Below are 13,359 nucleotides of genomic sequence, written 5' to 3' on the forward strand. Positions count from 1 at the left end.
CTTAGAAGAGTTTGAAATTATTATTCACTTAGGTTGTATATATTTCTTAAGTGAATTTCAAAGCTATTTTATGTTTTGTTACTTCTGTGAAGATAATCTCATGTGCAACATATTTTCTAATATGTTTTTCTTCTATCATGGTACATTTGTTGATGTAAAATATGCTTACTCTACACCATGAGTGAGTAAAAGCCAGCTGTAGGGCACTATATGTGGTTGCGTGAATGATGTATTTATTGTTTAATAAAATCTATATGGGATCTTTCTTTATTATTTCCTACAACTGCGTATGAGGCTACAATGATCTCAAAATAAAAGTTTAATTTTAAAAAGGCAGTGAGAGAGAAGTCATAAATACTTAAGGTGGCCTTATGTTTAATTTAGGAACAAAGTTGGGAAACAAATGCAACAGTTATAAACAGAAGTTACCACTGGAATATGATGTGTGATGGTGGAGCTTTGATTTATCTTTTTGTTTGTATTTTCTCATTTTCACACAATTAATATGTATTATTTGTATGAGAAACACAAACAAACTAATAACTTTGAAACAGATGTTGGGTTGTTAAAAAATAAAACCAAGATATATCCTAGCACAAACAAAAGATGATTCTAAACTGCCTGAGAGCCAATAAGATCTTGAAGGGTGGTGATGCCCACCCCATATTTTTAAGTTACCTAGTTTGACGTGGTATGGATGTTCTATAATATATTTAGCCAATCTTCAATTGTTGCATATTTTTGCTATTATAAACAACCCTGTTATATCTTTTTATACTTGTCTAATTATTTCTTTAGACTAAATGCCTAGAAAAAACAATGAATGGCCAAAGGGCATTCACATGTTTTAAGCTTTCAATTGCCAAATGCCCTCCAAAATGGTTGTACACAATTACTTCTCCCTCCTGCAGTGTGTGAGGCTGCCCATTGCCCTAGTTCTTATAAATATTACTATCATCATTACTGTCAGTCTTTGTTGTATCTTTAGAATGTAGATTCATTTTTCTTGTATTTAATTTTAAAAGCAGACAATCCAGCTGTTCAATATTTTAATCTCTTGAAAACATTAAAATAAGTTGCTTTCTACTAGTGTGTGTCTGTTGGTAGTTTTCTTTGGGTCAGGACTCCTGATAGAAATAAGATTCCCCACATCTGTTCTACAGCCTTCCTTATTCCCTCAATCTGGGTCACTCTGTCATTGGGCAGGTATCCCTTTGTACCTTATCCCACACCCCAATAGTGCATTGAAATTGCTATTTGTCCCTAATCTTAGGTACCAGCTGCAAAGTATGAATTCAGTTATACCTGTTCCATTTCTGCCATATTCCCATGATCATCATCATTGTCATTGCCATCCTCGCCATCATTCACATCTATGATTACTTTACACTTTTTAAATGAATCTCTCTTATATATGAACTCTTCACAACCATCCTATGAGTTGAGTTTGAGCACTCATAAGTCTGGGCTTTGGAGTCACACAGGCCTGGGTTGAGATGCTGGGCTGTCACTTAACTACTCTGAGCTCATTTTCTCTACCTGTAAAGTGGAGATAACACTTTAGAGAAATGTTGTATGGTCTAAATAACATACATAGAGTTCTTAGTGCAGTCCTGTCATTGACAGGTGAGATAAATGAGGCTCAGAGAACTAGAGGAATTTGTACAAGTCATATTTAAGCCCAGGTATTCTGACCCTAGAGAATTTTGTAATGAATACCCTATACCCACCACCTAGCTTTAAACACAATTACAGAAACCAACTAAAAGTCTCCTGTGTGTCCTTTCCTGATTCCATTCCCCTTTCTCCCTCTCTCCTTCTTCTCTCCCCACCTCTACCCAATATTTCAAATTTGGTGTTTATTGTTCTCATAATGTTTCTATATTCTTACTTTATATTTATATATCTGTCAGCAACTTTGGTGTTGTTCTACATGCCTTTCACCTTAAAAACATAAACTTTTCTGACCATATCATTCTACAGCTAGCTTTTTGACTCAATGGTTTTTGAGATTTAACCATATTAACATGTCGAGTTCTAGTTCATTTGTTGTAACCTCAGTTTAGTATTCCATTATATAAATATACCAGAACTGTATTACCCATTCTCCCATTGAATAGCAATAGGCAGGTTGGGTGTTAGATTTTCAAAGGGAGGAAAGAGAGAGAGAGAGAGAGAGAGAGAGAGAGAGAGAGAGAGAGTTGTGTGGAAAGGAGAGGGTTAAAAGGGGAGGAAGAAGAATAATAACATTTCTTCAGAAGCTGAAAAGCCCTTATCAGCTTCATCTCCCCCCTCCCCCGGCCCCCCACTCCTTGCTACAGAGGCTTTGGGGTAAGAGAATGTGAGGCCAGAAGTACCCCACTCTGCCATTCCCCCCCCCCGACCCCCCCCCCACCATCCCCATTGCCATCCTCCATTTTATAACTGTGGAAATGTAAACAAGCTTCTCTGGAGTGTTGCTTTCCATACGTTTGTAGTGAAAATTTCTGGTTTAGCGTCATGTCATAATTCAGTGCTTCTCAGCCGCCTAACTGTCCCAGTCTGCATCTCCAGCTCGCCACCCCTGCCCCTCTCAGGAATCGTCCCCTCCCCTCCCCTCTTCCATTCCCACCTGCCCTCTGGCCCTTACTCCTCTTTCATTCTCTGATCCTTTCCCTCCGTCCTTCTCTCCATCCCTATTTCCCCTCCTGTGCTCACTGGGGACTTTCCTGTTGGTCGATGGATCGATCTGGAGGGAGAGAGTGAAGGGAAACAATCCCACGTGGTCCTTCCTGGGAATGGAGGGAGCTACTGAGAGGGGGTTGAGGATCTGAGCTGGGAGGCAGAGAAAGGATCACTTCTTTGGGGTCAGGGAAAGGAGGGGATGTGGAGGATGATCAGAAACTTGTTCTTAACCTTCTGTTCCCCTCTGCTGCTTCTGCAAGCTCTGAGGACATAGTCTTCGAGGAGTTTACCCAGCAGGAACCCAGCGGGGAGGACAGCCAGGTGGCACTGTCCGCGGAGGGGACCTAGGGGAGCGCAGCACCTGGCCCTGGTGCTTGTGTGGGAGCCCCACTGTGATGCTCTAATAAATCAGCTTGTCCAGACTTACCCGGCAATCTCTTTAGTACTTCCTCCTCTAGGAGGGCAATGGAACTACCACAAAGGAGCGCTCTCTTCCTGGCAGCGATGTGATTATCCTATAGCAGGTGCTTTTTCCTAAATGACCCTCCACTTCCTTCTGGCTCGCTGCCCACCCTACAGGAGTCCTTCCACTTTCTCTGCGGACACTGTCCATCCTCGCCCCCACCCCCTACCCCAAGACCCGCCCGCGATCACCACTGCCCCAGAGTAAGGAACAGGCTGGAGCTGCGGGCTAGTGGGCAGGCTGTGTCCCTGGCTCAGGGGCACTCCGAAGGGGTAGTGTGAATAGCTGGGTTAGCGGCTGATAGAGAGCTCCCTGTGACTTCAGGCAGCAACCCGCGACATATGCGTTCACACACAGAGAGGTCCATAGCGAGGACAGAGGAAGGCTTCACCCTGGAAACCATTGAGTGACCCGGTAGTGGGTCTCTTTGTAAATCCAAACTCCTGTTGCTGACAGAGCAGAACAGCGGGGTCGGGGTTGGGCTTGGGGGTTAAGGAGGCGCGACAGCAAGGAATGGAGTAGAGGGTTCTCTGGGAGATTAATTTCCTCTTAGCCCAGGGTGACAAATGGTCTACTCATCTGCCTCACAGTGGGGAAGACATCAATCACCACCTGCTTCACAATCCAGATCTTCAATTGCACTGGCCACATAAGCCCACCACCAAGCCATCATGTGGTACATTCTGCCCCCTTCCTTGGCCCACTCACCCAGGGATTCTTCTCCTCAGTTATCTATTGTAAGTGTTGAGAAATTGAACAGGATAACGTTCTCAAGGGCCATTCTCCACTTACTTCTAAGGCTGCCTGGTACTGAGGTACAGGACAGATACAGAGTGAGTATCTCATTTGCAGGCAACCACTGGAGTTGATTTCCTGTCTAAGATTCTGCACCTGGAGGACTGAGAGTGAGTGTTCACTTCTACATCGCTAATCCTACACCTCAACCCCTCAAGCACATGTCTCACAACAGGGTAGCACCACCCTGGATTATTTGTGGATAAAGAAAAGGGAAGAAAAGCATGAGGCCTCTCCAAACCACCAACCCTGTTCTGTTTCTTGTCCTCTCTTTCCTCATCTAAACTCCATCTTTAACACAGACAAAACCCAAGAGGCCTTGAATCCTTAAATCTTCTGCTCTATAGGGCCACCCTTAATCAAAACAGTACAATGACATTGGACATGTCCTAGGATTCTAGGCCACTTGGCCATAGTAGCCATTTTTCAGGGACCTTGTTTTCTTGACTCTTTTTATTTTGCCTTTATTAAGTTCTAGTCTTTAAAATGCTAGTTTCTTGTATACCTCCACCTTTATTTTAGTCAGGTTCAACTGCAGCTATGGCACACAGCTGGCCAGGAGCTTTTTTGCAGCCTGATTCCTAGCTACATTATGAGTCAGTCATTGCACGGGTTGTCTATGACATCCCAAAGGCAAGTTATGCCATTTTATTTTTGGAAAGGGGATTGAGGAAAGCAATAGGGAGGTTAGTAAGAAAGAATAGCAAAGAGGAAGGACAGGTACTTTATTCGCTCTAAACCTCTTCTAAGTGCTTCAACGCTCTGTAACACATTCTCTTGTGCACATAAATTCTTTCAAAGAGACAGATAAGAGGGTAGAAGATGTTTGGGCAGTAAGAGGTGATGATGTAGTCATTGTGTTGGTGGGAAACAAGATTGATTCAACAAAACATAAAGTGTAACTACAACTTTTTCTGGCATACCTGGAGATCAGTCTCCATAGGGAGGGCCTACCATGCTCTATTTACTTGGGAAGAGTTACCAGTGTCAGGAATAGGGTCATGGGTTCAAGGCTTCTAGGGTTCCTGGTCATAGAAAAGTATCATCGTATCTTGGAAGAATCTATTTGTACCCACTAAGTCTGGGTCAGAAGGGGTCTTACCACTATCTGGTCCTTTATATAATTTCTCATTTGTCCAGAAAAGTCTCTTCAGAAGAGGGAGAAGGAAAATCCAGAGGCCTCAATGTGATGTTTGGTGAAACCAGTGCCCAAACCAGTTCAACGTGAAAAATAACAATTTTTTATATTTATGGCACTCTTGGCTCTAGCCACTCATCCTACTTACTCTTTGGATAACCTTGACTTGTCCTATCGTGGGGTGGGGGTAAGGTTCATGTCCCCATTATGCAGTGTGAAGGCCCAGAATCATGTCTCTGAACCTGACCCCCCCCATTTTTTTAACTTTGAGCATTATCAATCTCTCTCCTTCCATTGACACCTCTCTCTCTCTCTCTCTCTCTCTCTCACACACACACACACACACACACACACACACACCTATTCCTCTGAACTTCCTTCCAGAAGTAATTAATCTCCACCGAAGGAAGAAGGGTATTCTCTCTTCCAGCTTTGCTGGGGCAGAGAGTTTGCAAGCAGAGAAAGCAAACTTCCTTAGCTGAGTTGATGGCCAGGCCAATTATTCTCCTTGACTGATATTTAAGAGACAAGGGACTAACTTCGGCCCACAGTTGCTCCCTGGTTTGCCTTTAGGTGAAAGGGATCATAAAATCAGAATTCCTCTTTTGTGTCTCTTTGAAGCTGCCCCTTGGGATGGAGATTTGACCCCAGCCACCTCTCTCTTACCTTCCTTAGCACACTTTAGTGGTTGAAATGCAGCTGGAGCCTTCCGATGAGTCAGGAATCAAAAGCCATAGTTCCTGTTGATAACTTAGGCTGTCTGCCCAATTTGATGAATTTATTGTATTTGGGCTTCCCAGTTCCGGTCCTTCTCCCCCATCCTCAGGTTTATGGTTTAAATACTTGGCTACTTACTAAGCTGTCATCCAATTCTGAGGCTTAGGAGTTAAATGGAACCCCTGCAAGTGTCATTATCTCTTCTTTGATTGCATCTCACAGATATGGGTGGAAAGTTCTTGCAGGGCCCAGGAATCCCACCTTACCTTCTCTGACCATGGACACACCTTTAGGGGATGCAGTTCTACAGCAGTGGGGATACCTCAAAGGCTGAGACAGCTCATTCTCCACTGTTTCCTTATCTACATCCTCAATAAACTGGTCCTTTTGCTCCAATTTGTTAATGCTTGTGCCTTCTCCACACTATACCTATACTTCCCCAATGCAATTGCATCATTTGGTGCTCCAACGCTGAACCATTCCCAGTACCACAGATTAAGGACAAGTTTAGGGCAGGAGGGGTTTTGCCTCTCAGGACCGTGGTACCTGGCTGGGACTTGTTAGTTTACCACATTTCTTAGATAACTTCTTAACCACAAGGAGGCTTGGACCTCAACATTCAGTAGACTCAGCCAATACAAAGTGGGGCAAAAGCAGTTTTATAGTGGTTCATATGGAAAATAATACACAAATTAATGAAAAATACAAGAACAAATTCTGTGTCTCATGTACTCATTTAACTGTAAACCTACTTTTGCCCCACCCTGTATGCCTTTGTGCAAGTATTTGAGTTTTTCTCTAGTGGCCATTGGGGGGCAGCAGAGCAACAGGAGCACAGAGAGGGACTTGCTCAGGAAGCAGACAGCTAAATGAGTTCTACTGCTAGCTCTGCTCACAAGGATGCTGCCATCTAATAATGGCACCACATAGTACAGCTGGGATGGATTTACAAGAAAAGCCAGAACATCCTCATAGATAGATATGGTTTTTTTCTTTTTTATTTATTGCTTTTTAGAGAGAGAGGGAGAGGGACAGAGACATAAGAGAGATACATCTTGTTCCATTTATTAATGCCGTCATTGGTTGATTCTTGTATGCACCCTGACCAGGGATAAAACCCACAACCTTGGCATGTCGGGATGATGCTCCAACCAACTGAGCTACCCATCCAGGGCTAGATCCTCATAGAGATAGATGTATTACTACTGCTGTTTTCCATATTTGAGGACTTAAATTTTCAGATTTCCAGGCTCCAACTCAGACCAACAGAATCACTGTCCAGGGCAGGGGTCCCCAAACTTTTTACACAGAGGGCCAGTTCACTGTCCCTCAGACCGTTGGAAGGCCGCCACATACAGTGCTCCTCTCACTGACCACCAATGAAAGAGGTGGCCCTTCTGGAAGTGCGGTGGGGGGCCGGATAAATGGCCTCAGGGGGTTGCATGTGGCCTGCGGGCGGTAGTTTGGGGACTCCTGGTCCAGGGGAAAGGCCTAAAAATACATAAACTTCCCAGGATACTTTCAAGGCAAGTTTGGGGATTTCATAATGGGGGGCACTCATACCATACATCAGTAGAAAACTTTCTATTCTGAATGGGTATTTTGAACATGCTAATGGAAATGGCATAAAGTGTGGCCTGAAATCTCTAACAACGGATTGTAACTAAGGAACTAAGAATGTGGCAGAAGGTTATTTGGGGGCAGGAGTGAAGAAAAGAAGGAAAACAGCTGTACTATTCAACCTACAACTTGGAAATTGGGAACAAATTTCTTTTTTTTTTTTTTTTTTTTTTTTTTGCATTTTTCTGAAGCTGGAAACGGGGTGAGACAGCCAGACAGACTCCCGCATGCACCTGACCGGGATCCACCCGGCACACCCACCAGGGGCGACGCTCTGCCCACCAGGGGGTGATGCTCTGCCCCTGGGGGGGGGTTCGCTTTGCCCCGACCAGAGCCACTCTAGCGCCTGGGGCAGAGGCCAAGGAGCCATCCCCAGCGCCCGGGCCATCTCTGCTCCAATGGAGCCTTAGCTGCGGGAGGGGAAGAGAGAGACAGAGAGGAAGGAAGGGGTGGGGGATGGAGAAGCAAATGGGTGCTTCTCCTATGTGCCCTGGCCGGGAATCGAACCCTGGTCCCCCGCACGCCAGGCCGACGCTCTACCGCTGAGCCAACCGGCCAGGGCCGGGAACAAATTTCTTACTGCTATCCCTGAGAAGAAATGCATCCATACTTCTCCTTTAGTTTATGTTCCAGATCATAGAATCGGGGAAAAGCGAACAGAACTATAAGACCACACCCTGCAGAGAAATGTCCAAAGATCATGGAGAAAAGGGCTTATTTTCTCCAGTACCCCACCACACTATCCCACTCCTCAGTCATACTGTAGTTCAGGGGTCCCCAAACTACGGCCCGCTGGCCACATGCGGCCCCGAGGCCATTTATCGGGCCCCTGCCGCACGGAAGGGGCACCTCTTTCATTAGTGGTCAGTGAGAGGAGCACATTGACCATTTCATTAGCCAAAAGCAGGCCCATAGTTCCATTGAAATACTGGTCAGTTTGTTGATTTAAATTTACTTGTTCTTTATTTTAAGTATTGTATTTGTTCCTGTTTTGTTTTGTTTTAATTTTTTTTTTACTTTTATTAATTTTTAGAGAGGAGGGAGGGAGAGAGAGAGAGAGAGAGAGAGGACAGAAGGGGGAGGGAGGAGCAGGAAGCATCAACTCCCATATGTGCCTTGACCAGGCAAGCCCAGGGTTTCAAACCGGCGACCTCAGCGTTCCAGGTCGACGCTTTATCCACTGTGCCACCACAGGTCAGGCCTGTTTTGTTTTTTTACTTTAAAATAAGATATATGCAGTGTGCATAGGGATTTGTTCATAGTTTTTTTTTATAGTCCGGCCCTCCAATGGTCTGAGGGACAGTGAACTGGCCCCCTGTGTAAAAAGTTTGGGGACCCCTGCTGTAGTTAATGTTCCCCCCATGCTCTCAGCAGATAAAGATTTGTCAGTAGGTATGTTGCTGTTACTTCCAGTGGCTCCTCTTTGTAGAAGAGCTTTTATTTTTGCCTCAGTAGCATTCTATACTCAATGAGTATCCAAAAGTCACAATACATTGCTTCAGCATCACATTTTACTTTTTAGAGAAGAAAATGGGAGGGAGGGGAGAAAAAAACAGGGTCCCACTGGAGTCTCCGAAGTGTATGAGACAATATGAGAGTGCATGTGGCTTCCGTGAGGCTTGGCCAGCTTGTCCCAGAAGATTCCATGTGGAAGGCTGTGGGTTGCAACTGTCTAGTGTACAGTTCTCTCTTTCTGGCGATGATAATCTGGGGAAAAGAAAAAAGAAAAAAAAAAGCAGGTTATTTTCAGGCCTGAGCTCCCAATTCCCCACCCCCAACTCAGGGGGGCCTCCAGTAATCAGGACTTGAAGAGTTTCCTAGCCAGGGCCCTTCCAGGTAAGTAAAAAGAACGACACTTACTGTAGGGAAAGAAGCGGACACGCATGCTGATTTCACGGGCTGTCTTCAGGATCTCAACAGCCTGAAAGGAACACAACAGCTTACACAAATGAGAAGATATGACCCAAGACACAATCGGCAGGAGGAAAGTCATTTGCCACTCCAACCTTCTGGGTCACTAATAGCTGCTTTCCTCTGCTACACTTCTTCAGAAGAGATTCTTTCTTATTAAGTTACATACAGATTAGGCCAATCCTGTCCAACTAGTCCTACCTGCGATTGCTTCTTGCCTCACCACAGCCCAAGTGCTGTGCTCACCTTGCTGTGCTCAATATCTTGAAAATCCACATCATTCACAGCTAGGACTTGGTCCCCTTCTTGGAGTCCGGCTCGATGTGCATCAGAGTCAGGGATCACCTGTTGGTAAAGGGAATATATGTGATTCAGGTGGGATCATTTCAGACTGTGAGTGAAATTAAGCACTATTCAAATATAAGGTGTTATTGTTTGTTTGTGTGTGTGAGTGTGTGTGCGCACATGTGAAAATGTAGAGAGACGATTGCCAGGTGGGAAGTTTTAAGTGGAAAAGGGTATCCCCATAATGCCCCTTCAGTGAGTGTACTAAATCATCCTTCTCCGAGGCTTTGGGACATCATGGTTCTGCAATCTGATAACAAAGGGAAGTAGTTATCCATGTTGCCTACCAGGCACACGCACCTTGGAGATGAAGATGCCTAGCTGGGAAGCCTTTCCTCCTCGGATGTTAAATCCCAACTGCAAGACAAGAGCACAGAATGAGGGCACAATATAGACCATAAACACAAGAATATCCAACAGCATCACTATATGACAGCTTTGCTATGTGTCCCTCAGAGAGAAGTCGGAAGCTGTAGGAGTGGTATCTCAGCTTTTTTGTCCAAAGGTAGTTTCCTTATCTCCCTACCTGCTTCCCAATCTGTTCTCCCAACCACGGCTAACTCCCGGGCCTGGGATGGACAAATCTAGTCCAGAATAAGATGTAATTGTTCCATAACTCACCTGAGCTCCAGGGGGTTTCTTCAGTGTGACAGTGCGGGGCAGAAACTGGGTCAATTCATTGTTGTAATCTGGGTGGTACACCCTCTGCAAGACACAGCAACCCCAAAAATCTTACTACCAGTCTTAGATTTTATGCCCATCTTCATCTGGAACACAAACGTATCAGCATGAACTCAGGAAAAGGTCAAGTCATGGGCTTAGTTTAAGTAGACAGACAATGTTAACCAAATGTGTAGATGGATAGCTTGGGGAAATACCAGCAGTCCAATAGCTCCCCACTTTTTACCTTGACAGAATGGAAACTGGGGCTCTGAATTTCCAGAATTCTCTAGTATGAATGGATTCTGGCAGGATTACATACAAAGCTTCCAATGGTTTCAGGTGCTCAGAATCCAACTTCTGGGTCCCTTGACTACAACAAAGGCTAAGATTCATTCTCGATTGAGCTTTCTAACCCTGCTATCCTACCTTTCCTATATCCTGTCATGTTCAGGGGGGAAAATCTGTGATCCAAAAGTATAGATGGTTCCCACCTCATGAGGGGGAATCCATGCTGGGGGATTCTCATAGGCAGGCAGGAACACCACCGGGTAGTCATCATAAGGAATCCTGCTATCCATCTCTGGCAAGGCCCTGGAAAGGAAGGGAAGAGTGAATCAAAGTTGACAAAAATGTTTCAAAAGGGACAGCAACCCAGCAAGTTTCAGAAAACTCCAACCCATTCAAGGCTGTCAGCCTATGGTCCCAGCCCACTTCTAGGTGACAGATTGGTGGAAAGAAGAAAAGGGATGGAAAAAAACCAGTGAACTTTATTGAATATCTGAATGCCAAGCAACCTGGTTATCTATAGAGGTGATCTTTCTCACGACACTACTTCAAAATAGATGTTACTGTCTTCAACCTAGAGAAGAGGCAAGCCGGATCACGTGTACAAAGACTTGTCCGCTTCAAAGTTCTCCAACTATCCACAGGGACTCCAGGCAAGGCACCGCTCCATAGTCCCTAGATGTGATCAGTGATGATCGGGGGGGCCCCCAGATCGAGCCTTCCTTTACCACCAGCCACCTTCGAATCCCTCCCCGCGTTCTGCCTGAGAACAGAGCATTCGAAGCGGCAACAGCAGTACTACCTCACCTGCCAGCAGGCCTCACCTAGCTCAGGTTCCGCCGCTCACCGCCAATTCAGCCTTAAAACCGGAAGCTAATGTTCCGGAGAAGCGGGAGGCAGGGCCACCGTACGACGCCGCGCAGGCCCACCCCTTCCCCAAGCGGCCTCCGACGCACGCCGACGTGCGTGCCCCTCCCGCCGGCCGTCTGCGCTCCGATTGGCTGCGACCTCCGATCAATTTGAAACTTGGCGGTTAAATCATTGGGTGGGACAGGACGGCGGGAGACTCGGGAAGGTCCGTTTATTTGGCGAGTGAAGGGGACCAGCCTTAGTGCAGCATCTGCCTTTCCCGGTACCCTGGGGTTGTGGGTTTTGTCGTCGTCTCCGCGGGGGGCTTTGCTTTCCATTTCAGACACCGCTTTGCTGTCTTCGGAGAGTCGGGCTGCCGGCCAGCCCTGTCGTGGCCAAATCCCAGAGAGAGTGGCTGTCCAGCGGCAGCGATCCCGCCGTGAGGGGGAGGGTGCCTCACGTACGCTGAGTTTCGCGACCCGTCCCCCACCCACCCTGCCTACCCACCAAGACTCAGCAGCATCATGAAGGAAGAAGTGAAGGGAATTCCCGTCAGAGTGGCCCTGCGATGTCGCCCTCTGGTCCCCAAAGAGATTAGTGAGGGCTGCCAGATGTGCCTTTCCTTCGTATCCGGGGCACCGCAGGTGCGTAGCAGTGTCCTGGGCCTGCATCTGAACACCTGGGGTCTATTGACAGTGAGAAGCGTGGTCTGGCCTTGCATTATTTTTTTACTCCTTGTCCCTTGCCTTCTTTAGGTGGTGGTTGGCACTGACAAGTCCTTCACCTACGATTTTGTGTTTGACCCCTCTACTGAACAGGAAGAAGTCTTCAGTACTGCAGTAGCGCCACTCATAAAAGGCATATTTAAAGGTGAGACTATTTCATTCTTCAAACAGTTGAGCACATACTATGTCAGGCACTGCCCTTGAATGTTGCAAATACAGAAATGGATGAAACATGAGTCCTGCCTTCAAATAGCCCACGGCCTCAGAACTAATGGAGTATAATTTATGAGAATCTCTGTACTCTTGAAACTATATGGTTTTGTGCTGTGTTTACTTTCTTTGGTTTTCCTCATCTTTGACATATATTTTTGCTTGTCCTGGAACCTATTTAGATTCTTTGATGGGTGCTGATGATAGTCAATGTGCCAATCTACTAGAGGCCCAAGCACTGAAATACCTGTGGAAGGAATCAGAAATAATATAGCTTTCAGGCTCTGGAAGAGTGCAAATTTCAGGGGTAGGGGTAGAAGTAGGTGACTACGTACATAATTTTTGATGCATAAAAAGTGCCAAACTTTTTGCATTCATCTTTAAAGAAGAATATTTTCGAAGTAAATATGCAATAGACTCAATCGGCCCTACTTTACAAGTACCAGTGCTTTCATACAAAGTCATATGTAAGCCAGAAAGATGCCGCTAACTCTGCTTGGGGGATCTGGGGTGGATTTCACAGCATAGGCAACCTCTGAGAAAGGTCTTGAATGATGAGTAGAATTCTTTTAGGTAAAGAAGATTTCCTAAAGTCCCTGAATACTCTGGCCAGTTAAGTCTTTATTGCAGAAGCTGAAGAACATAGCTGGATTCTAACAAAGGGAGCAGTGCCTGAGACGTTTTTTAATTACTCTTCTTTGACAGCAGTTATTTAGGAATCACAACAGAGGGCTATTTAAAAGAAGTAGGACCATGACATACTAGTCTCTTAAAGTTGAAAAGGACATTTATTTTATCTAGTCTAGCTCTCCTTCCAAAGAAAAATGCTTTCTTACAATATCTCTGTACAGTGAACTTCCAGTGTCTATTTAATTTTATATATATGAGAGAAACTCGCTGACTCACAGGGTAGTCCTGTAGTCCTGTTGACTAGTTTTGGATAACTCTAATTGCATTAGATTATACTGAGCTGA

The 13,359-nt window shown here is 45.4% G+C and overlaps 2 protein-coding genes across 6 annotated transcripts in view; one reads left to right on the forward strand and one right to left on the reverse strand.

The window, feature by feature from the left end:
- Positions 1 to 8,890: 8,890 nt before the first annotated feature.
- On the reverse strand, positions 8,891 to 11,531 carry PDZD11 (PDZ domain containing 11). Of its 3 annotated transcripts, none has more exons than XM_066250108.1 (7): positions 11,426 to 11,531; positions 10,808 to 10,907; positions 10,275 to 10,358; positions 9,954 to 10,010; positions 9,555 to 9,653; positions 9,258 to 9,318; positions 8,891 to 9,104 (listed from the first exon to the last, which is right to left on the reverse strand). In XM_066250108.1, exons 2-7 carry the CDS (start codon positions 10,892 to 10,894, stop codon positions 9,070 to 9,072), a joined length of 423 nt encoding a protein of 140 aa, XP_066106205.1. In that variant the 5' UTR covers positions 10,895 to 10,907; positions 11,426 to 11,531; the 3' UTR covers positions 8,891 to 9,069. The 3 variants fall into 3 exon arrangements, with proteins under 3 accessions (XP_066106205.1, XP_066106206.1, XP_066106207.1); XM_066250109.1 differs by having other exon boundaries at positions 11,409 to 11,520; XM_066250110.1 differs by lacking the exon at positions 11,426 to 11,531 and adding an exon at positions 11,111 to 11,323.
- A 126-nt stretch (positions 11,532 to 11,657) lies between these two features.
- Positions 11,658 to 13,359, forward strand: part of KIF4A (kinesin family member 4A) — a 130,514-nt gene continuing 128,812 nt past the window's right edge. For 2 of the 3 annotated variants that reach the window (XM_066250031.1, XM_066250032.1), the window contains exons 1-2: positions 11,658 to 12,094; positions 12,206 to 12,320. In XM_066250031.1, the coding sequence (XP_066106128.1) occupies positions 11,975 to 12,094; positions 12,206 to 12,320 (235 nt within the window). In that variant the 5' untranslated portion in view covers positions 11,658 to 11,974. The remainder of the gene's footprint in view (positions 12,095 to 12,205; positions 12,321 to 13,359) is intronic. The other variant, XM_066250033.1, reaches the window with a different exon arrangement.

Source organism: Saccopteryx bilineata, chromosome X, assembly GCF_036850765.1.
Source record: "Saccopteryx bilineata isolate mSacBil1 chromosome X, mSacBil1_pri_phased_curated, whole genome shotgun sequence".
In the NCBI taxonomy this organism is placed as follows: Eukaryota; Metazoa; Chordata; class Mammalia; order Chiroptera; family Emballonuridae; genus Saccopteryx; species Saccopteryx bilineata.

What these genes read in the sequence shown, in the direction of transcription:
- PDZD11 (XM_066250108.1), bottom strand. Translation starts at nt 10,894, where the DNA reads ATGGATAGCAGGATTCCTTATGATGACTACCCGGTGGTGTTCCTGCCT. An exon ending in AGAAACCCCCTGGAGCTCAG is followed by an intron (nt 10,011 to 10,274) that starts GTGAGTTATGGA and finishes CTTGTCTTGCAG; the next exon opens with TTGGGATTTAACATCCGAGG. An exon ending in AAGATATTGAGCACAGCAAG is followed by an intron (nt 9,319 to 9,554) that starts GTGAGCACAGCA and finishes TGTTCCTTTCAG; the next exon opens with GCTGTTGAGATCCTGAAGAC.